The sequence below is a fragment of the Musca autumnalis genome, unplaced genomic scaffold (assembly GCF_047663935.1).
Source record: "Musca autumnalis isolate F117 unplaced genomic scaffold, ASM4766393v1 scaffold_2, whole genome shotgun sequence".
Classification (NCBI taxonomy): domain Eukaryota; kingdom Metazoa; phylum Arthropoda; class Insecta; order Diptera; family Muscidae; genus Musca; species Musca autumnalis.
Genome location: NW_027411755.1, coordinates 268,517,948 through 268,543,954, shown reverse-complemented (window position 1 = coordinate 268,543,954; position 26,007 = coordinate 268,517,948). Strand labels below are relative to the sequence as shown.

The 26,007-nt window shown below is 33.6% G+C and overlaps 1 protein-coding gene across 2 annotated transcripts in view; it reads right to left on the bottom strand.

Annotated features, from left to right (window-relative positions):
- Window positions 1-26,007, bottom strand: part of toc (toucan) — a 192,974-nt gene that overhangs the window by 9,569 nt on the left and 157,398 nt on the right. For both annotated transcript variants that reach the window (XM_073964955.1, XM_073964956.1), the window contains 2 exons: window positions 5,264-5,556; window positions 4,886-5,203 (listed from right to left, as the gene is read on the bottom strand). In XM_073964955.1, the coding sequence (XP_073821056.1) occupies window positions 4,886-5,203; window positions 5,264-5,556 (611 nt within the window). The remainder of the gene's footprint in view (window positions 1-4,885; window positions 5,204-5,263; window positions 5,557-26,007) is intronic.

Sequence of the window (26,007 nt, the reverse complement as noted above, 5' to 3'; positions counted from 1 at the left end):
ACAACCTATAACCGCTAGAAACTTAATTACAGACCTTTTTAATCTTGCAATAAAGGATAAACAACTCAGAAGTTAGATTTATGTCGAATATGTTCATCTGCATTCTCAATATATTAAAGAAGGTTTCTCATGTGATATCTGATTGACAATTTTATCATTAGAAAATATGCGTATTCAGTTAATAGCTTCATAAAAGCCGATTAAAAAATTTGATTTTAATATCTGAGTAACCAGTTCCAAAATATAGATATCCGGATCTGGTACATAAATATTTGAAATATATAATAAAATAGAAGGTATCTATCTTAAAATATATAAGTATATAAGAGCAAATTTTGCGTAAATTGGTAATTGTGCCATGAATAGAATTCATAAAATGTTTTGATTCACAAATATTTACCGGAAACACGGGCATTTTGGAACCACCATTTAGTTTTGCAAACATTTGATTGACACTTTGCATTACATGTAATTAATTATTGTTTGATCTATTATTGTTACACTACGTTAGTAGATTTTGTATTTATACATCCAATATTGTCATAAACAAGTTGACACACTATTTTTTGCAAAAACAATTTTATAACAAACAATTATTTTCCATTTTTGATATATTAATACAAATAAGTAAAATAACATTAAGTGTGTCTGCGTACTCGATAATTTGTAATAATTATTACAAATTATTACTGAATGTTGTTTTTTACACAAATGTTCAGTAAAAGAGAATGAATTGAGAAACTTGTTTTGAACTTTTTATTACTGAGAACTTATAATTTTTACTGAAGGAATTTTGTTCAGTAAAATTTTGTAGCTTTAGGCAGTTGTCAAAAGTTTAAAATATTTTAATATCATAATCGTCAATATTAATCAAATTGAAAATTTGTACTGAATGTTGTCTTTTTACTTTTTTAATTTTTTCCTTTGAAAGAGTATAAAATGCTTTACTCTCTAAAAAGAAGTTACTGAGTAATATTTACTGAGAAAGTACAAGGACAAACCTATTAAGTGTGTCTGCGTACTCGATAATTTGTAATAATTATTACAAATTATTACTGAATGTTGTTTTTTACACAAATGTTCAGTAAAAGAGAATGAATTGAGAAACTTGTTTTGAAATTTTTATTACTGAGAACTTATAATTTTTACTGAAGGAATTTTGTTCAGTAACATTTTGTAGCTTTAGGCAGTTGTCAAAAGTTTAAAATATTCAAATATCATAATCGTCAATATTAATCAAATTGAAAATTTGTACTGAATGTTGTCTTTTTACTTTTTTAATTTTTTCCTTTGAAAGAGTATAAAATGCTTAACTCTCTAAAAAGAAGTTACTGAGTAATATTTACTGAGAAAGTACAAGTACAAACCTATTAAGTTTGAAATTTGAATACCTTCCATCATAAAATATTCTGACATTATGGAACTTGCACTTATAAGGAATAATTATTTTAGGTGGAGAAGCTTTTTTGACCACTGAGAACCCCTTCCTAATTTTAGCAAAGTAGGTCAGTTCAAAACTTGAAAATACCTGAAATCGGGCGGGTGAGGGCAATATCAAAACATGCACCTATATCCAAAATGTTTTTATAAAAAGTTTTTTGTCCATTGGTAACCGTAAATGTGAAAATATGGCTAATATGGTAAGAAAATGTAGCTAAAAACATACAAATACCAAAAATCTGGAGGTGTCCTTACGGGGCGGCAATTATCAAAACGTGGAAATATGTCCATATTTTTTTGGTGGAGAACTTTTTTTTGTCTGCTGGGAATTCCAAATTTGGTTGCAAATGCCAAAATTTATGTGGGGGCCAAATGCCAAAAATTATGTGGGGGATATAAGAAAACGTGAACTGATCTAGGCCATTTACTACATTGATCTAAGATCAGATTAAGACCAAATTTCAGCGCTCTATCTCAATTCATTCAGAAGATAGCGGATATAGCTAAAACAACTTAGAATTTTAAACGGATCAAGAAAGTATATGTTTTGGTGGTCTAAAATGATTATTTTGATGAGTTACAGACGGTATGACAAACTTATGGTGGAGGGTATACAAATGTATTTTGGTTGGAAAACATTACTTGACAAACTATATTTAAACAACAATCCTTCTGTTGCAACTTTTTATGCTTACAGACTCGACATCTCCTTCGAATGTGCTTAAAGTCATTATAGACAAATAATCATATCACATACATACAAATATATTTTTATCGTATTAAAAATGGGTATGTAAGGAGTTGTATTTTACTCTGTTCATCTTTAGCACATAGAAATATTCAGACCACTTGTATATAACTTTTCATATTAAATAAAAGGAATTCAGGCATATCTTCTCAACTTGATAGTTTCAATATTTTCAATTCTTTTGAAATTATCCAAATCCTGGAATTTTGTAATTAACTCTGAAGAAAGGAAAACAATGGTCATATCAACACGTGTAATTAACATATGGTAGAATACAATAAAATTTTACTACCTATTGCCAAATATGCGAATAAGTCTCTGCAGGTAGATGGGACATGATGACCATTATTTGCCTTTCTTATCGAAATAATTTAGGTAGCTGTAACTACTGCATACTAATGCACGTAGTTGACATTTTAGTGGAAAACAGTACAATTTTACACCACATTTCACTAAAACAATACCTCGTAAATTTAAGAGAGGTGTCGGTTGACACGGCCATTCACAACCCTTTTCAATCAATGAAGTATTAATTCACAACAAAATGTAAACAAAAAGCATTCGAATTTAGCAGAATTGAAGACACAACAAGTAGGATGGAGATAAACAACCCACAAATAGATGTTGTTTTTCCAAACCCTTCCGTCTTAAAAAGGGTTTTTATATTATGGAAAAACAAACATAGGGAAAATGCGTGATCTTATCAATGAAATCTCTTCCCTTTTTATAAGACGTAAACAATGGGAATTTTCTTAGGCTCGAGAAGCAGCTGTAGTTTTATTTATGGGTATTTATTTTTATGATCAAAACAAATTTTTGGAAATAATTTTGCTACCATTTTAAGAAATTAGGTCAAAGTTGCAAATGACAGCTGGTCCTGTTTTGTTTTTGGGATTATCCTCTGTTATGATTATAGATTATCATAGAGATAAAATGAAGTAAACGTAAAAAATCGACGGAGAAGTTTCTTCAGAACAAACGCTTCAATAATAATATTATTATATTTGTGATAAGAAACTATATTCAGTAAAGAAGAAATAAATGTTGTACTATATCCTTCTCCACATTAAAAATTTATTAAAACCCGTATCTGCTGAATATAATACACTTGAATGTAAATTTATCAAATCATATTTACAACGGACGCAGTGTGTTTAAGACAGAGGTAGCTTGTCCAAAATTGAAGTTTGTTTTATTAATTCTTTTAGCGTTGTGTTAGCTAAAATATAATTAGACAGCAGAATTTTATGCAACCCCTATTTTTGATCCGATTCATGTCAAATATTGGGACTGGGCATAGTTTTGACTTCCGATTAAATTGCAATCGAAACATACGACATATGCAAAATTATGCAAAATGCATACATTTTTTGTATATGCAAAATTAATGCATTTTACATATTTTCTTATGCAACAAATATTTCAATAAAATGTTTGTATGTACAATTTTTCTGTTTAAAATTCTTTCCAGACAATTCAATAAAATAGAGAAATGTATAACCACAGCCTCAACCTTCAAAATACCGAAAATCGGGAGGTATCGTTCTATGGGGGCTATATGAAGGCCTGAACCTAAACCGACAAATTTTAGGTGGAAAGTTGTTTACTCCCAAGGAAGACTTAAAACCAAATTTCACCTATTTCGGAGGGATATTGAGCCCACAACCTTCAAAATACCAGAAATCCGGAGGTACCGTTCTATGGGGGCTATATGAAGACGTGAACCTATACCGATAAATTTTAGGTGGAAAGTTGTATATCCCCAACGAAGACTAAATACCAAATTTCAGTCATTTCGGTGGGATATTGAGGCTACAACTTTCAAAATACCGAAAATCGGAAGGAACCGTTCTATGGGGGCTATACTGACAAATTTCAGGCAGAAAGTTTTATACTCCCAACGAAGACTTTATACAAAATGTCAGTCATTTAAGTGTGATGTTGAGGCCACAACCTCCAAAATATCGGAAATCGGGAGATAGCGTTATATGGGGGCTATATGAAGACGTTGACCCATGCGGAAACAATTAAGGTGTAAAGTTTCATACCCCTAACGAAGGCATTTTATGCAAATATGCAAAAATATGTCAAAATATGCCTAATTCGTTTTATTTTGTGATAAAACGAGTTTCTGTCTAATCAGATTTTCTCTACGACCATCCTAACCAACTAATACATGAATCGGACGAACATATACATACATATATGGAAGCTATGTCCAAACTTAGCCTTCGTCTGAAACAAAAATAATGTCCTAATAATTTTGCATGTACATATTTCCCTAGAAGGAACTATGAGTCCATCATGTTACATGCAAATGCACAAAGACATAATACATAATACCCCTTACCACAATGTGGTGTAGGGTATAAAAATATATCTCTGTTACCAATGTATATAAACGACCAATTTAAATGCTGGTGGCAAATTTAACCCTTTTCCCAAAAAACCAATATCTGACATAAAACATGATTCACTTTCGGCATTATTTGCCAACATTTTGAAGTAGTCACGTCATCTATCAGTCAACCAATCAACAAGCCATGGTCAACATCTAACATGTAATCGGAGTGGATCTGGAGAGATTTGTAACTAGTTACGGAAGTTTAAATTGGTTGTCACAACGACCACCATCAACAACAACTATCCATCTGCTGTCAACCAGTATGGACAAATATGAATGTTAGTGACACTTACATCATAGACCAGATATTGCAGTAGCACTCCTAAAGCTTCTGTGCTCTTAGTTTGGTGAGCCGATTGCTGTTGCAGCTGTTGAAGTTGCAATTGTTGCTGTTCAAATGCCTCATAGTTCAATGCACCATTACACGAGTGCCGGTTAAGTAGTTTCAATTGTTGCAACTCATCGGCAACGGCGGGTTCTGCTGAAGGTATGACAACAACTACGTCATCCGACAATTGTTGGTGTTGTTTGTGCAGCAATAATTTTCGGTTAACATTGGAAGTGGACGATGACGCTGGCGACGATGTGTTATGTAATTTATTTTGTAGTTTCTAAAAAAAAGAATTAAAATACAGGTGTTATCGGTAATCTTCAGAAGTCTAACTACAAACCTTATCACTGAGATGATTGGGAACAGCTGGTGATGAGGCGGGTGTGCTTTTCTTATTGTTAATGGCCGTGAGGACGGGTGAAGATGTCCTGGAATTTGTTCTGATGTTTTGTCCAGTTTTTTCTGTAATCGCTGCAGCCGTTGTAGACGCCGCTGCTGTCGATGTACCAATGTTATTGTTATTATTGTGAATTGAAATGCCATTTTCCTGAAGGTCTGTTGGCGTCTCCGGTTTGCTAGAGTTACTCTTCGACGACGGTGGCGTAATCGTTTGATTAATAATTCGATTGTGATCTGCAAAACAAAGACAGGAAAACAAAATGTAGAAAGTTATTAAATAAAATCTTTGACGATTAAAAGCGTGATTCATTAATCGTGTTTATTGTTTATTTTCGAATTCTCACACCACAATTATGACATCTTCCTAAACCTAAAACTTCTCACAACCGCCAGTGTGCATGCATGTGAATTTTATTTTCGAATGTTGTCTCATCTTGTTGTGTCAACAACAACTAATGAAAGAAAACAATGCAATATACAAAACCAAAATGAATCAACCAACTAGTGTGGTTAATTGTAGGACAACGTTTTTTAGTTTTTGCCAACAATAAATATTTTATAGTCGAAATGCCTTTATAATAAATTAGATAATGTACTCAAATAATTATCCCCAAAATGTAATCGTTCATGAATATATCACAAATATAATCGATCGATATAATTATAAAGAAGATTGAAGGAACATTAAAATGGCATGGTTGTGTCTAAGATTCATTTACTAAGAAGGCAAATTCAGGCCTTAAAGGCCTGGGTACACAAGCTGCCTCGCCTGCTTTCCTGCTTCATTTCTGACATAACATAAAATAAAAGAATAATGAAAGCCAAGCCAATTTCGAAATAGGTTGCCCTTTTCTTCTTCATTCTTTTATTTTGGTTATGCCAGAAATGAAGCAGGAAAGCAAGGCAACCAGGCGAGGCAGCTTATGTACCCAGGCCTTAAAGGGGTGAGTACATAAGCTGCCTTGCCTGCTTACCTTGCTTGCTTCTGATAATAGAATAAAAAAGAAAAGGGCAACTCATTTCGAAATTTGCTCGGCCTTCTTTATTCTTTTATTTTTATTATGTCACAAATGAAGCAGGAAAGCAAGGCTATCAGGCAAGGCAGCTTATGTACGCAGGCCTTTAGTTTTCATTTGTTGTCAAAAGGTTTTGTGCGAAGAATCCACCAAAGAAAGACAAAAACGATAAAACATTCTTCGCTAAGCTTGAATAAAAATGTTGTGCACATATCGACGCCTCCAAACAATAGTATGCTAAGTCGACTTAGCATGTTTTCAAGTTTTTACTTAATGTTTTCAAATATTTACTTAGCATAGTACTGAAGGTCAAAGAAATTTCCAAACTTTTAGAGCTTGTCCTGCAAAACTCGCTTTTCAGAATTAGCAAACTATTATTTGGAGGTGTCGAACGTCCTTTAACTTAAATTTTGTCTAATTTTGGTAATGATCGGTCAATCCGAACAGAAGTTATAAACAAATATTGACTTAGCATAGTACTGAAGTTCAAAAAAATTTCCAAATTTGAGAGCTTCTCCTGCAAAACTCACTTTTTAGACTTAGCATCCTATTATTTGGAGGTGTCGATATATTCTTTAAAGAAGTGTAGTGTATTATTTTGTATTTGTATTATAAACTTCTTTATTGTATAAATATGTTCGTTAAATATCTTACAATTCATAAAATATACATATTAAGAAGTTAAAAGAAAAAATTATTCGCGACAATGTTTAGAAATACGTCTGTCGCATGGTATGAAAAACAGCAATAGTTAATTAAACCAATTCATTTAATATAAGTTGCCGATATTTATAGGATATTTTTAAGTAGTTTCATAAATTATCCCAAAGGTCATCTTCCTCTCCATCAAGTATTCTAATAATTTCATCGATATTCAGAGTTACTTTTTCAAAAATTGTAGTCGAAATTCTCTAAGTATTGGGGCGTCTGAAATGATTCAACGTTTCAATTTCTCGCATATTACAGATTTTACATTCCTTGTTCGAGTCTTCCGAATCAAATTTATTGTATCCTAAGGGAATCATTCCACTACTATAAAAGTGAAGTATTTGTTATTTATTTGTGATATTTTGACAGCAAATTATGGCCTGCATTAAAAGGCGAATTTAGGCCATAATTTATCACCTTCTAAATTCGCCTTCGTTGTGTCTTTTGTTTTTAAGCCATACTTAAAGCATTTTTTCAATATTCAAATTTGTAGAATACGTAGATTTAACCAAAGAAGAAATCACTTAAACTCACTTATTCATTTTTTCTAAATATAGTAAAAAACAATCAATCACTAAATGGTATATTAACTTAATGTCATAATCATAATGATAACCCCCCATACAAGTCATCATCCAAAGGGGAAAGTTAATAAATGACATGCCGCACACAGACAACTCTTCAAAAATAACACGTTGGAAATACCTCAAACCATTAAATCTGATTATAATCACAGTCATCATTGTGTTTGGCAATTATGCTAAAGTAATTTGTAAAACTTTTGCCAATGCAAATTAAAATAAGTCTTCATAAAGTCATCAACATAGGCCGGCTTAAAATATCTAGCTGATGCTGACTGCAACATGGTGAACATTGTAGCAGATTTTCTACTACCACTAAAGGCGAATTGTAATGACGTTTATCATGTATGATGTGACATTTTTCTTAGTTGTATATATATGTATATGCATGACAACGTGCATCTTTCAAACATGGTGCGTTAACCAACACCAAAGTGGCAAATAACTTTCGATAATACCAACTTGCAATTAGCCCATATGAGTGGCATGAGTATTAAGATGTTTGTGATTACTTTAATATTATTAACTCATACTGACATGGACAGACAGACATACACAAGTAAATGTTATAAAAATTAAGATTGCATACATGCATACATAACATCAGACTGTCAAAGTGCTCAATCCCAGCCAGCATTTTTCGAAAATGTTAATCAGATATCAGTCTTTTTTGATCCTGCTGCACGATTGAAAAGCTGGAATATGAGTCAATTTTGTAATCATAAATGAATCTGTTATCGGGAGAAAAACGTGACCTCCAGCGACAGTTATCAAAATATCACTCTTGAATCTTCCTCTACATTAATTTAATAGTTCTCTTCGACTGTTTTCTGATAGTATATAAAGTCTTCTTCGAGTCGTGTTTAATCATTTATTACATAGTATTATTTCTCTTAATCTGTCACTCCTTTCGAGTCTTTGTGATTCATGTTTTTAATCATTTATGTATAAGTCTTTTTATCAGACGAAGAAGAAAATATCAAGAAAAAATTAAATGAATTTTCTTTTTTATTCTTCTTTTTGTATCTTTCAAATTATTTTGCTTTTTGTTTCTTTTATTAGTTTTGTTTTCTTCTCTGATTTGTTATGATTTTTAATTATCCTTTTATGTTGTTTATGTTTCTACTGTTTCTTCATTCACTTTCTTCATTTCAGTTGGCAAAACCTGGACATGTGTTGTGTTTGTCAATACTCTCAATATTATAAGTGACATTTATATCAAAGTTTTGTAGAAAGTGCATACGAGAATTATATACAACCAAACAAAACAATTAGTGTTTAATAACCTTTCTGTTAGAAATCCGATCAGAGACACATAATTCTAATCACTTTTCAAACAATTGCATGATCTGTTTTTGATTAAGCGTTTTCAAATATTCAGATGACAAAGACGTGACAATAAATAACGAAAAATATGGTCACATTTTACAGGCTTCAATGACTTATTTTCGATTGCTATACATTTTGTTATTGTATTTTAAATTGAACTCTTTTTAATTATTAGAGCGAGTCACCTTCTAGTCCCGTTCTGATCGTACAAGTGAGTTAATCAATTTTTGATCATCAAAAGGACTCTTAAAAGACTCCGGAATGTGATTTTTTTCAAATGCTGGCGGGGATGTTCGGTACGAAACACTTATTTATATTTAGAAATTCACAAATATAAATAAATAAAACGTTGTAAATTTCCCTATCAGTTATGTTCTACAAGAGAGAAATTGATTTTTTCCCTTCCCATTCACTATCTTAAATTATAGTGCATTACACATACACATTCAAGCGAACGCAACACCAGAAACACGACATGACTGGAACTAAAAGACTGACCTTGTTAAGATAACAAAAAGAAGAGCTCATTAATAAGAAATCGCTGGTAATTAATAATAACTTTAAAACTCGCATTTCTATTAATCTGCTCCTAGTTATTGTCGTTTAATTAAGCGTGTAATACCGTAAATGGCGGAGTTCTTTATTGGCAATAATATCCCTTCAAATGTCCTTCCTTCATTCACACATAACAAGGTGAAACTTGACAAGCGTCCTGTCACACCAGACGCTATTCAATGTCACTCATAACAATTTACACAGGTATATTTGTCAAGGTGGCAGACACTCCTTGACGTGTTTTTCCGACATTTGCACACATACATAAACAGAAATGCTATATGATTGATGGTCCATACAACAGGTTAAATGACAAGTCCGTCAAGCAATATGCCATTCATAAAAGTCATTGAGAGAGATAGACGAACGAGCTAATCCTTAGACTGGCATGCAGACAAATAAGGCGAGGGGTTTAAATGTTTTCGTAATCGTTTACAATTGATATTGGACACCACCCAATGGATTATTATTGTTGTTATATGTGTGTTCTTAGTTTCCATTTACAAATTAGAAACAAATTTGAAAAAAATCATACGTAGAAAATCAAAAGCGACATCATGAAACGTTGTATATATTGGAAAGTCTATACATTCAGACATAAATAAACATAACACACCTTGCTTTGGTTAGTTTGAAAAGTGGTTCGATATACATTGTCTTATGGATAAAACGCTTAAGCCCTTAATGACAATTTGCAGAGGCGCTTCGTTACAAAAGTAGAACATCTGGAGGTACCCTTCTATGGAGCTACACATAACAAAACGTGGGCTTATAACAACAAATTTCTAGTTTGTACTCCCAACGAAGACTAAATACGAAATGTCAGTCATGTGATAATGAGGCTAAAGCTTTGAAAACACCAAAAGGTCTATGGGGGCACTATCAAAACGTGGACCGATATAGCCCATTTTCAATACCCAGCACCCTAGGAGTAATAGAAACTCCTGCAACAAATTCGACAGACGGTCGGACGGACAGAGGGTGATCTTTATTTCTACATAACAGTTTATGCAGATTAAGAACATATACGGACAGATCGAATGTATTTAGAGTCTTTTTAAAATTTGCTGTCCCTTTTTGGACATTTGAACTTTCTAAAAAAGTAGGTACTTAAACATAGTCCATTATGGAAATTGAACTTATTTTGGGAGTCATATCTTTTCGATAGATATCGCGCCCACTAGTCATTTCAGTGGGTCATCGTATAACTTTTGGACCAGTATGGCAGGAAGCATGGGATCCAAGGGATCTTCGAACAGACCATAAACTGCTCTTAGACACAAATGTTGAACTTTTTTGGGCGAGGTACCCTAAGAAGAGGACCTATATGGGTCATTTTAAAAGTTAAACTAAATTTGGACAAAATATTAGGAGATCCAAAGTTTGGACCAAATTGGTTTGGTTACCGCGTTCAACAGACATCGTGCATATCATTTTAGTGAAATTTTTTAAAATATTGCGGGGAGGTACGGGAATTTGTGGATCGGTATTGCCCATCTTTAAACTGAAACAAACTTTCTCTAGCCACTACATATGGTGCCTTAGGGATTTTTTACACCTTTCGGTTTTTTTAAGAAGTATGGTCTTGCCCCCGAAACAAACAAATATAGTCCATATTCGAACGTGATCTATATCTGGTCGATATATTAGGATGTGTAAAGTATGGACTAAATCGGTCACTCCCTTCAAGACTTATCGTGCGCATAATTTTTCGGAACATTTTTGAACTTTTTGTGGGGCAGGCTTCAGGTACCTCCCCCACAAAAGTTCAAAGTGGACCGATATGGCTAGTCTTCGAAGTTAAACTAAGTTTGGTCAAAATATTACCAAAGCCAAATTTTGGACCAAATCGGCAGATCCGTTACAGAGTTATCTTGCGCTTCAACCACTACATACGGTGTCATAGAGGTTTGTTGCCCCTTTTAGGCTATTTTCTCAGGAAGTATGGGAGTATGCCCAAGATGAAACTTGTATGTTCGTATGTGGGGCGTTGAATACAAGTTGTTGCAACAAAAATCAAAGCGATTCGCGAGCAGCTCCGAAATTTTGTGTCGAAGGTACCCGATTGAATCCATATTGGAACCTCATCTAAGTCTTGTAGAAATTTCACGATGTGCAAAGTATGGACCACATCGGTTACTACCTTCAAGAGAGTGGGCCGATATTACCCATCTTCGGACTTATACTAAGTTTCGACAAAATATTACGAAAGCCAAATTTTGGACCGAATCATTTGATCCGTTCTAGAGTTATCGTGCGTTCCAGCCAGCCAGACAGACGGACAGACATGGCAAAAACAACTCCAAATTGCCTGAAACGGATTTCGTCCGAACATACTTGGGGTCTAAAACCATTATTTCGATGAGGCACATTTGGCACACTTGAAGGTGTATGTATATAGCCTCGTTAGCATAAATGCTGTGGGTATAAACATGTAGAAACAAATTTGCCCGGAGATGAAGTCAAGAAACATCCGATCTATTTTTCGACATTTGAAGTAATCAATAAAAGAGAATTTTGTATTGTAAAATAAAAAACATATAAGTGCATATTTTTGCCACGCATTTATTTGAAGAAATTATACTTCTCTTTTGTTCAAACAAAAGTAGAATATTTCACGAAGTCTGCGTTAATTTTAATCGTTCGAAGGATCACAATAAGGAGCACAATAATTCGCAGCAACAACTTGTTCCTCTTGTGGTTGGGAAATCACCTAAAAATATGTCATGTCACAGCATCTTTGCCATCTAATATTTTGCTGGGTCTTCTTAAAAACCAACGCAGTACTTTAAATATGTACGAGGGATAATCGAAAAGTTTCGAGCCTAGGCAACACTACGTGCTGCCATTTGATATGTTTTCCATTGGAAAGTTTGATATGTTTTAGCATAAACGTACTCAGTACAATTTGACATACAACCAACCATCAAAAAATCAATTTGCAAAAAAAAATTGAATTTACTTATGAGTATAAGCCAACTATGCGAGAAAGCCTCCAAAACCCATGTTTTGGAGGAGACTACTAAAGAAACCAATAAAACTATTTCTCATGGTAAATATTGGCGTTTTCATTAGTAGGATCCAAACTTTTCGATTAGTCCTCAAATGTATATTATTGTATATACAGTATTTTTGTATACAATATAGTTCTGCAATCGTATTTTTCTTATTTATAAATAAATATATTTGATTCACAACTAAAGTAAAATATATATCTTTCAGATTATATTAAAGAAAGCAAATAATTCGATATTTGCTCACATGTTAAAGGCACACGCCATTTAAATTTCAAAATAAGAAATTGCATTAAAATATCCAACAAAGCGCTAAAATGTGACTTGTCGTCAAATATTACCAACGTATTTATTGCAGTTTAGAGAAACAAACATTCGTGCCATGCAGTCTGCCAATTGTGGCTAAAAAGCTAGCTAGTCACTGCCAAGTGAGGTGCGGCTGGCCAAAGCGATAACAGCCAAACACGTTTCCACACACTCGCCTAAAAATGCAACCAAACCAAACGGTTAGCAGACAAAATTATGTGGAAAAAAGTTCAAGTTCAATATGCCAGGCAAATATTTGCATGGAGGTGGCGGTGGACATGGTAAACTGAGACAGTAAAAGGTGTAAATTGTCAAATTAAAAAAAAACTTTGTCGTTGACCTTAGCCGAGTTTTTTCGCTTTGCATGAAAAACTTTATTTACGGGGATATTGAGGGGAGAGTGACGACTACTCACTCATTCAGTATTCCAATGCATGATGTCATTGCAAAACTATATTGAGATTAATTAAAAGAATCTGAGCTCAACAAAAATGCCAAGAATGCAATCCACTTTCTATGGAAAATGATAGCAAACGCACTTGAACGTGATTTGTCGTTTTCAATGTGTCTGCTACAATGCAACCAACCGACCAGCAGACTTGTAGAGTCTCTTGCTGTTTTTCATTAGCAGAACATTTTCAATTAAACAATTAAAACCAAAACCAAAAAGCGTGCACGGCTAATGAGGCCATTAAATTCTAGCTCTACTTCCATTCATTTATTCTGCAACAATCAAAACTGCCAGCTAGCTAGCCAACCGTCATTAAGCTAATCTCGAGCAGTTTGCCCATTTTCCTACAATTTAATCTACCTTTAGACAACAGACGAAGAATATTTGTTGTGGTTTAGTTTTTTCCCTCAATTGACTATGGAATTCCATTCCAAAAGAGTAAATATTCCCTCGACACCGTTGATGTTAAACATTAAAATGTCATTCAAAACACTTTGCTGCATTCACTAGACAGTCAAGTCATGTGAACGCGCAGTTCAGGTGCCGTTAAACCAAGTCTCAATGAGTTCACTTGTAACTTGCCTTACATAAATCAAACACAGACAGACATACACGTAGCAGACAGGATATTCCCTTGACGCAGCATGGATTTGCAGTAATCAAGCGAAAGTCAAGCTGTGCCTCCTTGTCTGTCGGTGTCTGACCAACATGTGTCGATAATATGGTCTAGTGGAACATGGATTTTATTATTTTGCAATTTGTTCGTCATATGTTTTTTTCTTTTAATGTAAGACAAAACGGCTACGCATTTCCGATTTTAAATTTAAAACAGATGATTAAGCTGTCAGAGGGTATGGAAGAAATGATTCCAATTGTATTTTTAATAATGGGAAATAAATATGTATGTATGTGCATTCTATTTAAGTTCAAGGATGTCGAAAAGAGTGAACATTTCTCCATTTTATAATTTCACTTTCTAGCGATTTCTGTATTAAATATAAGTATATTTACATCAAAGTATAGACATTAGGGTTATGATTTTTTACAACCTCGTGTTCTTGTATCATATTTTGATGACTCTTACCTAAGATTAAATAAAATCTTAATTTTAAGATGATTCGATAAAAAAAGCTCACGCACAAAGTTATTTGAAAATTATTCTATATGAGCTTTTTTGACAAACTTTAGAAGTCTCTATAAGCAGATCTATTATTAAAAATAAACTTTGGTGCCACACGACATAACCAAAATGGCATAACCTTTGGTTTCTCAATAGATTTATCATCATATCATACATAACATATTCATTTCATATATCATATTAATTAAACGTGGTTTCTGAGGGACCTTTTTAATATTTAAAGAGAATAAAAGTTCTTATAGTCAATAATAAGCAAAAGGTCAGTCATTCGTGCAACAGGAAATATTTTTTCTCAAAGAAATGTATTTTTTCGTTTCATAGCATTAAAAAAATAAAATTGTCGGTGTTTTGTGATTGACCATTTTAAAACTTAAATAGAATAAACGTTGTTTTAGTTATTAATAGCCACAAAGTTCATTCGTTACCGCTGAGAAAAAAATTTCAAAAAGCCATAACCCTCATGGACATTAAACTATTTTCCAAACAACTTTTGAATCCCAAAGTTTTCTAGAATATGATAAAATATAATGAAATTATGATTATCTTAATATCAATGTTTGTTTCTGAAAAAAAAATCATATTAATTTTATCAGTTTATAGTACAAAACTGTTAATATTTTATTTGTTGACCTACTCGGAGATTTTTAAGGAATAACAGCACTCACCCCACATATTTTTTATCTTTTTCTTTGTTTTGGCTTCAATAAAGTGTTTATGTTGAATCGTAAATGAAACAATTTAAAGTTTTAAAGCAATAAATGTTTTTAAAAATGATATCAAAGTTTTTCATTACCGTTTTATTGCCAAAACCAAAACACTCCTCTAAATGCCACAGTAGTGTATCTTTTTACTATTAAATCAATTAAATGAAATGCACCAAATGTGTCATTACCAAAAGTTTAATAAACAATTAACTCATTAAGTGAAATGTGCTTTAAGAACATATGTTTTCAACATTTAAACATATTAGAAAAGTCCCACAGAAAACATTTAAAACTGTTTTCTGGATTTTTTGGCAACAAAGTTAATTTATTCTAGATATGTATATGTACGTACATATGTATGTATATGTTTCAAAAATAATGTATGAATAAGGTCTGTTCGTCGTGAGAACAATCAGTGTTGCTATACAATGATGTCAGCTTTATTAAAAATTAATTTTGTAGTTCATAGTATGTCGAAAACACATACCTACATACACATGTAAAACCATTCTAGATATCCTTCATTATAGAAAATGTGAATAATTTAAATCTGGAGGTATTATCATTGGATGGAGGTCGCCATAATTAGCTGAAATGAGTCAACTCCGATTCATACTGGGTCAATGATGTGGACCCTCCTTTACGAGTATATCGCCGAGTTTGAACTCATACCTAACGACACAACTTGTAAAGATGAATACAAGAATACTCAGGAATTGTCGCCTACATTTTACTGAGTTTTTTTTGTTGTCACAGCTGAAATCGTTGCTTGGGAATCGAACACACGGATGCAGTGTGCAAGACGGCTTACCACTGCACCACGGCTGCATCCAAAGCGGGTTAGTTTAATTAAATAAATTATTGGATTCCAATAACTTTCACTATATCCCGAAGAATATCTGGATTGTCCAACAGCAACGAAAACCGGTAGGGGCACGATCAAAGTCGGGCGAGGCCGAATATATTATATCCTACACCATGACGAATTCAATATAATTTGGTAAAAAAAATTTATATTTCAAAATGTCTGTCCAATTTTGTGTTCGGTGCGTTAAATATATGAAAAAGGGCGAAAATATATATGGGAACTACAATTTAATCTGAACCATTATCGAAATAATTTGGCGAACTTATTTCTAATCCAAATTCTGTAAAATTTTTCAAATTTCGTCAAAATTTAATAGAAATCGGCCAAAAATGTATGTATTGGGAAGTTATATCCAAATCTAAACCGTTTCAAAATAAGTAGATGAACTTATTTATTGGGCAAATTCCGTCACATGTTCTAAATTGCCTCAAAAATGGGCAGATATATCTCAAATCGGCCGGAAATATATATAAGACCTTCATCAAAATCTGAGCCGATTTCGATATAATATGGGAAACTTACTGTTGGACTAAATACCGTCACACATTCAACATTTCCTCGAATTTAGACATAAATAGCGGGTTTAGTGCATCAAATACATTAAATCGGCCGAAAATATATATGGAACCTACATAGGTATATCTAAATCGTTCGTTCATCCCTTGGACAACAAAATTACCATCCTCAACTTTCAATTTTCATTACAAAAGTACATGGACAGACGGACGGAACTATGGATCCACTTCGTTTCCCTATACATGTTACATAAAAATGCACAAAGACATAATACCCTTTACCACAGTTTGGTGTAAGGTATAAACTTACATATTAAAAAAAAAAAATGGGACTTTCCTCCAAAGAGGTAGTTTACACTATCAATGTCATATGATACGAAATAAAAACATTCCATATCTAAATACGCAGGCAATGTGGAAACGGAATTTTACCGCATTTTTGCTTGTGTGGACGAAAGCACTGATCTAGCGGCGCGAAATGAATAACTTGCAAACGTATTGAGATACGTCACTGAAATTTGGCACAAACTCAGCTTGTACCTGTGGGTAATAATGGGCCAAATATGAACAATATCGGCTGATGTTTTGGTATAGCCCCCATATAACGGCACTTAAAGATTTTCGGTATTTTGAGGATTTAAGCCACAATTTCGTAGCAAATTACCTGTAATTTGGTACTTAGGGTTCCTAGTGGCTAAAAAAAAATTCACCAAAAATTATGGACATAGGTGCACGTACCTCCCAATTTCAGGTATTTTGAATATCATGACCACATTTTGAATGGATTTATGTTTCGATGTAGCCCCTTTTATGGTACCCCCGATTCGTTGAATTTTTACTTGTTATCCCATATTTAATAACATATTTAGCTATAATATGGTGTTATAGTGTCTCCGGGGTAGAAATCCTCCTTGCAAACATTTCTCAAGATAGGTCCATATTTTAATTTAGCTCCCATACAAATGCACAGCTAAATTTGTATGAATTTCATGCAAAATCCCTTTTTTTTAAAGTGCAGTCATCAAAAGATTTGCAAATATTTGCAGCCCAAATGTGATTATTCCGTATCCAGAGAGTCCAATTACTTTCCCCAAAAAATAATCGAACCTAAGTTCGGCTAAGTTTACAAGATGCACTCTATGGAACAAGCGCGTACAACCCATAAAAACACAAAAAAATTGAATTTTTGAAAAATGTATTGCTATATAACTAAGTACCTCCAGACCCCAAACTAATTTCTATAATTTAAATCTCACCCTCTGCTATTAATTGAATATAAATCTTGCCCAGTTTCATTACGAATGCATTTAACATTTAAATAAATATGAAGTTAGTTAAAATCGGATGCAACAAAAACTCTTGCATTTGATAGTGAATAACTGAGTGAATATTTACAACAACAACAAATAAAAAAAAACAAAATCTTTGTCTTCGAAGTGTCTGTAATCGATACAATGGAAAATATTTCGCAATTTTATAGTTCGATTTTTTGACTTTTGTGCCGCTAGATCAGTGGTTTCGACCAGTGTGCGGCGTAAGGAAAACCCCCAATATTGCACACATTAGCGACAATATAACGATGGAACATTTCAGGTCATGTGACATTGACAGATAGTGTAAACTACCTCTTAAGTGGCATTCTACTATATAGACAGAACGCATGTACCATAAGCTAGAGTAGGTTTCCAAACGGTTATATTTAGTACTTTTTTGGGACTTTCATATATGGAAAAAGTCATTCATTCAGCGTCATTTATTGATTTTTCATACAAACGTTTTGGTCCATCTGACCGACCCGCTAGTAATTATCCGTTTTGAACAGTATTTTTTCTTGGAACAAGATTAACAATAGTATTCTTTATACCCTCATATATACCCGAGGGTATATACACTTTCATAAGGGCAAAATGTGTGAAACAATGGTTTGGACGAAATCCGTTTCTGTCTGTCTGGCAGGAGCGCACGATAGCTCTTGAACGGATCAACCAATTCGGCCCAAAATTTGGTATTAGTAATATTTTGTCCAAACTAATTTTAAGTTCGAAAAAAGCCATATCGGTCCACTCCTTCAGGTACCTCCCCCACAAAAGTTCGAAAATGTTCGAAAAAATTTGCGCATTAACCGATTTGATCCATACTTTGCACATCGCACACTTATTATTTTAAGTTCGAAGATGGGCCACATCGGTCGACTCCTTCAAATACCTCCCCCACAAAAGGCAGTATCCGACTTTGTCCATACTTCTTATATCGTAATATCTCTACGGGTCATAGATCAGGTTCAAATATGGTCTATGGACTTCTTCGAGTACCTCTCCCCACAAAATTTGGGATAAGTGCAGTTTAAGGCCTGCCCCCTTAAGACAAAACACGTTTTTTCAGGCACGTCCATACTTCTAGAGAAAATGGTCCGAAAGCTGTAAAAACCCCTGAGGCTAGAGCGCACGATAACTCTCACAAAAATTGACATTCTAATCTGTTTGAACTTTGTTGTTACAACTTGCATTCGCTTTCCCCATTACGAAAGTACAAGTTTTTTCCGGGGCAAGTCCTAACATCTTGAGAAAATGGCCGAAAAGCTCTACCTACCGGCCCCAACTTAACTGGATAGTACACATATGATAACCCTCAAAGGAAGAAACCGATTTGGTCCAAACGATGTCAGAAGTATTGTGTGTTACTTCTTTTCTTTAGGTCCGAGGCTGAGGGTAAATCTCTGTCGACCAAGCCGACTGATACTTTTTAACTTGCTCAACATATATATTTTACTATATACACACGACAATTGAGTGATATTATTGATCTTGCGATATTTGTATTCAAAACAGACCATACTATCATTTTCTTTGTCTTATATGACGTGTTTTTTTTTTAATTATACTATAATTTTGTAACATCGGCATTTTTCTATCCTTCTGTTTCATGAAAATTATACTTGCGATATTGACTTTTATATCAAAGGGACTAAGGTGAACCAAAGAGAAAATTAAATCAGTGAAAAAAACAATAATGTTAGAATTTTATTAATAATTTTTTTACACGGTTTTATCTAAATTTTTTCTGATTTTCGTATATAAATCACAACGAAAATATCAGTATTTTCAAACATGAACAGCTTTTCTCAACTCGAAAGATTTTAATTATTTTACAACAAATTTGTATGTATGTGTTCTTACGAACAATTTATTTGCATAGATTTAAAATTAAGTACAAACAAGTGAACGAAACACAAAAAAAACAAAATTTTTCTGCAAAAAGCTACAGCTAAAAACAAAAGAAAAATGCAAGAAGGCAAACAACTCATTTTCTCATAAGTCAAGGCTACGATTTTGTCGAATTCTATGTGGGCGTGAGAAGAAAAGGTCTTCGATGTTCGAAGAGAATTATTTGCGTTGTGGTATTGTTCATATCGTATATACATATGTATGTATGTAGATGTCTGATTTTATTTAACAATACGAAAACAGAAAATATCATTTAAAGTTCATCAAAAAATAATACTCCCTACAAGATACAAACAACATAAATCATTTGAAATCTTTTTAGACGCCGTATTTCTCCGACCACGAAACTAATGTGCAAAACCTTGGACGGAAAACTGCCATATTTACGATTTCTGTTTTCCCCAAAACAAAAGAAAAACTTACCATCCTCTTCAACAAAATCCCAAAAATTATCTAACCAATCTTCAGTTTGCCCTTGAGCTTTAGTTGAATGATCTGAATCGCTATGAATTTGAGTAGCTCTTTCCACTTCCGGTGTTTGTTGTTGGCTTTCCGGGGCCTTTGTTAGTGTTTCCTCTTCACTATTCACATGGACAGGTGTTGTTATCAAAAGCGGAGATTTTACACTAAACTCCCTTTCACTGCATGGAAAGAAGACATCGTCATAGTATTCGTCGTCTGTACCAACAAACACAACAACACCATCATCATCCAAGTAATCATAAATATATTCATTCACAGCATTATTAATGTCATCGCTGTCATGATCGTCATAACTACTGTGTTCGTTTTCGTTGTTGTTATCCATTGACACATCTTCTCTCAATTCTCTGTAAGAATTTGGTGGACATTTAATGGACTTATTCGATAAGAGTCGAAAATTGTGCTTCCATGAAAAACTACGGCTATTATAGGAGCCTGGACTAAGAAACACTTCAACCTGCTCCGAGTCGCCATAGCTAATGCGACAGTCGATGTCATAGTAGTCGTTGGGTGAGCAGGGATGGCTATGCGCTTTGCCAGTAGTTGTTGTTGTGGAGGAAATCTTAGAGCAGAATCTCAAATATCGCTGAGATGTTTGTGACATGGAACCTTGACTGTAAAAGTGCACATTCTGACAGGTGCGTTTTCGTCTGCGTAGACGTCGATGTTTGCGTTGCATAGTTTCCAATCTTTCGAATTGATTCTCAATAATTTACACATATTATTTACATACACAATTTGGCCGATGATTAGCTTTATTTTCTATTTATTGTTGAATTTTATTTATAATTAATTTCCTTGACATTTAAAATATTGGCCGCTGAGCACTGATCATTTCTTTTTCAAACTTTTATGATTTACCACTTTTTTTGAGAGAGATTTTTCTTTGACTAGCAATTTCTTTGGCTTTTGTGTTGTTTTTATTTATTTTTCGGCAATAATTTTAATTTGTTGACAAAGTTTGACAACTGTAATATGTAGATTATTAAAATCTTGATAACATTTCAATTTCGATATTGGTGTAAGACTGACAAGTCTTAAGAATCGATATAGCTACAGAACCGTCGGTACATACATATATTCATCAATCATAGAATGGACGTCTGCATAATGATGAAAGATGCGTCACTTTTGTTATAATTCAAATTAAAAGATTCAAAACCCCGACACCGACAACGAAAATAAATCGATGATTTGTCATCGTCAACTCTGTGGGCAAATAATGTGCGCGTTTTTTCTTTATTTTGGTATCCGCGAGCGACAATATCTTGCGTGCCACTGATTAGCTTTGTGGATACATTGTGCGGTTTGGCTGGTGACTTCTTTCTCACCACACCGTGGGGACACGTACCGTACATACAACAAGTGGCGAGTGGACATGGCCGAGACTAACTGGGCAGCTGCTGGGCAAATGCCGCTATGTGACCAATGAAAATCGCTCACTGATCAAACAGATCGCTCATAATAAACGTCGTTGTTATGCTATGGTGTGTTGGTGGCTAGCTAGCGTTGTGATCGGTCTTCGTATGTTTTGCGTTTTTTGTGATCGTGTGCCAAAAACGGATAAACAAACCAAACATTGAACACAACATACAAACAAACCGTTCATTTGCACATTACATGTTATCCATCGGATTTTTACAACAACAAACAAATATATAACAAAAAAACACGAAAGCTTCGCAGAAATCCAAACGCATTACGCGTTTTGCTTGTACTTGTTTTGCTTTCAGCATCGCTTCAATTGAGACCCATCCACATTTATTCGTCCCCCCGGGCCATCAAACATATCCATATCCGTTCACAACATCTAATGTCAAGTGGTTGCGGTGGCCAAAAAATACATCAACGAAAAATAAACAAAACACACCCTGTGCACTATGCTTTCATAGGTTTGTGGAAATCTGAAATTCGTGAACCGGGTCGTATGCGGTTAAAATTAAATGATTCACTAGAGTTGGACAATCTAGTTCATAGTTCACTATTCTAGTTATAACACGTATAAGAAACGTCTGTATATGAACATTTTATGATAAATTCTAGACCTGCGTTGAAAAATTTTACATATTTTACGCTTGAAATCGTAGTTACGGGCTATTTTATGAATGATCACAATAAAAACTGTTAAGATGCTTAGATTTCTAGATCAAAGTGCGAAAAAATTTTAAACACAGGTCTCTAGAATTTATCGTGGAAAAATCTCAAAATCTCGGATGTAACGCCCCATTTGACATCTTTATCGACACTGGAACATAGCCGCGGACGTCTCGCGCATTTTGATTTGTAGTATGATATACCCATGACTTGTCCTGATGACGTAATCCTGGTTTAAGTACTCAAAATAAGCTGTTTTCACAAATTCGGATATGGGTCTTCTGTATTTTCCCACGTTTATTCACGATGAACATAGCAAAACCAGTTTAGATCCTTCACACGACATCTTTATAACAAACTCATGTTTAAAAACACCGAAAAATATTTCTAGCGAAAATGTGGGTAAAAATCGTAAAATAGAATCCATAGCTATATCTCGAAAACAAGAGCTGATAGAGAAAAACTGTTTCCGGATTTGACAAAAATCGACAATTTAAGTAAGAAATACAAAAAAAATCAGATGAAAGAGCCAATTTTTTCATTTTGTTGCACAGTATTATAATTGGGGAAATGGGAGTCACTCCCTCAAATAAAAAGTTAATAAAAACGTGCATATTCAAAACAATTATAGACAATTTCTTAAAGTTCTACTTGAGCAGACTGTCCAAAGGTATCGCTACATAATATCGTTCGAATATAATGCAAAACATTTGATTCAACTAAAGTCGAATCCGTTTTTGAACCGTTCTCTGATTCCGCAACATCACTAATTTTTAGTTAACAACAATAGCAAATTTTTGTTGTTTGTTGACCGTAGTTTATGATGAATGTTAGTTCGTTCGTTCAATCGCGACGAGAGTGGTGAATTCTCACGAGTCAAAAGTTACGCAAATTATTTTCTGTTTGTATGTAAATTGTATTAAAAAATACTTCACTGTTAAAAAAAAAACGAAAGACACACAGAAACAGCATGGGCACAGACAACTTGTGTACAGAGAGAAGTATTCTCAAGAGCTTCAATAAATTTCTACTTGGCCGGTCAGAATGTCGTCTGTCCGTCCGTTTGTGTACAAATGTACTATGTACGTACATATTTTGTTTATGATTAATATGTATTTTTATATAGTATCATTGTTGTTGTTGTGAATGGAAAGCGTTAATTTATTCACCACAGTGTAATCGTTATGACGTCATACAGCTACTGTTTCTGAAGTTCAGATAGTCATAAACCTTTGAGACTACTCGGAAGATCGCCATAGTTAATTATTCAGTCACAATTAATTCCGAATTCGTCAAAAGTCTCCCAAGGTTTACTGGGTTACACATCGAAATGATGAATGAAAAATCATTGAACACTTTACAGATTTGGCAAGCTTTCCTTTGTGAATAAATAATACGTGTGATCATGGTCAATACGAAAAAAATCAATTAAAAATGACAGATAAGCTCAACAATTGAAGCGGATGGAAAAATATAGGCATTTTGACGTTATTATTACAAAAGAAGAAAAGTCATTTCGTCATTTAGTCATTTGCAGCAAGAAACTTGTCATGTCGAAACTTGAACATTTTCAGAAGAGTAACAATACGTTTTTTTTTTTGTTATTTTTTAATATCTACTAATTTTTGCCGAGTATTGTAGATCTGTTTTTAAATATGCTTTGCAATTTTTTTGGTTTTATTTTTAAGATACATGTTATACATGTTATGCAGTATTAGTAAAAGTAAAGTATTTATAAAAAGTTTGAGTTAAGTTGTTCTTACAAAACGGGATATTTCCTAAGAAACTTTCTTAAAACTACATCATCGTGGAACCAGTCCTTCAAAATCGAAATCTTAAGAGTAGCTCTGAACTTTGCAACTGAACATCTAAGTGATGTACTACTACTTTCTTTATCGTATAGCTAATACAAAAATAATTTTTAATTACCTTTCAACATTAACATTTTCACTTTTCATCTTTCTCACTTGATATAGGTTTTGTATAAATATTGTAATATACAAACATACCTACTATACCTAACTCACTGCAGTAGATTATTACTTCTTAAATAAATAACCATTTGTACTGTTGTATTCGATCTTCAATGAATTTGTATAATTTGTTTTAAGATACACACAGAAAAATATATGTTAAAAACTGCAGCAAACATATAATATGTTTGGATCCAAACATAAATATCTTTGCTGCAGTTTTTAACATATACTTTTCTGTGTGTACAACAATTGTAATAACCCAGCAAAATTTATTTGAAGTTTTTCTATGATTGCATAATTTTTTTTTGAAGCAGTCTATGCGAAGTCGTGAAAAATGCACTCCATTTATTACTTTTTAGATGCAATTACATAGAGATCCCTACAAAAAAGCAGGTTTTTCGATCCATACAAACAACGACTTTATGTTTATTTATTCCAAAGACAAAAAAGAGTGTCTACTAGGCCGGGGCGATTTGAAAACCTTAATGGGCCCTTCGCGTTTCTTATTCCTGGGATTGAACTGAGCAAAAAAAGTCCACTGGACCATATGTCTACCGCGAAAATCGAGCCTCCCGATTTTGACTTTAAGTTTTTTATTGGCGTTTTTTGGATATTTTGCCGTATAACTGGCAAACCATTGAGATTTGCGACCCAACACAAAGGCCAAAATTGTAGCCAACACAATAATTAAGAACTCTCTAGCACATCGCGAAATTATTGGAATGCTCTTTCATGCAGTTTGATAAAGTGCACATTTGTCGGCAAATATCGATAACTGACATTGTGCTACAAAGGTTGACCAGAACAATATTCAAGCGTTCTGTTACAAAATTTTATCGTGTTGGGGTCCAATGGACAATAAACATAAGTCGCTGTATCAAGTAGTAACGCTCTAGTTCCAGTATCAAGGATCAAAATGTACCAGTCATATCCATAAGTATACAAGATTATATTGTCATTTGTAAAATTTTTGCACACCGTGCAATAGAATAAAGTGTGGCTAATGCATACATATATGCATTTACCCATCTATCTGACTTCAAATTACTATTAATTTTGGCTATAATTTCTGACTACTGAATTGACTGGTTACTGGTAATGCAATGAAGGAACAGTTGGGTTTCCGAAGACTATCGACTATCAATGATGAGACAATTGCTTTCAGACGACTATCGAATTGGGTGGTTACTGGTAATGAAGTGAGGAGAAAATAGACCCCTTCCTATGACATGCCCATGTTAAATTCACCAGTCTATAGCATTGCTAGTAGACTGGGTGGTAACTAGTTGTGTTTACCATTAGCCAGCAAAATTGCTAGTTATTCCCTAGAACAACTGGGAACTTAAATAAAAACTCATACAAATATAATACAGTAAAACAAGGATAAATAAAAAGTTATAACCCTAATGAGTATATTATATATTCGTTCTTATATGTCGTCAGATATATCTATATAATTCATTCATTGAATACTGAGTTGTTTTTTTTTTTATTAAAATACTCTGGAATGTTGCACACATTATTGATTCTCACATCCAACTTAAATGTATACAAAAGATAACAACTCTGAATGAGTTTTTCAATTTCAAGAAGCTATCTCATAAATTTCAATGAATATTTGAAATCTGCAAATACTCATTGTCTTTCGCAAACCGACAATATTTTGCACTTGATTTAGTCAAGTATTGCGGGTCAACTTGGCTTTGGTTGTTCAACAAGC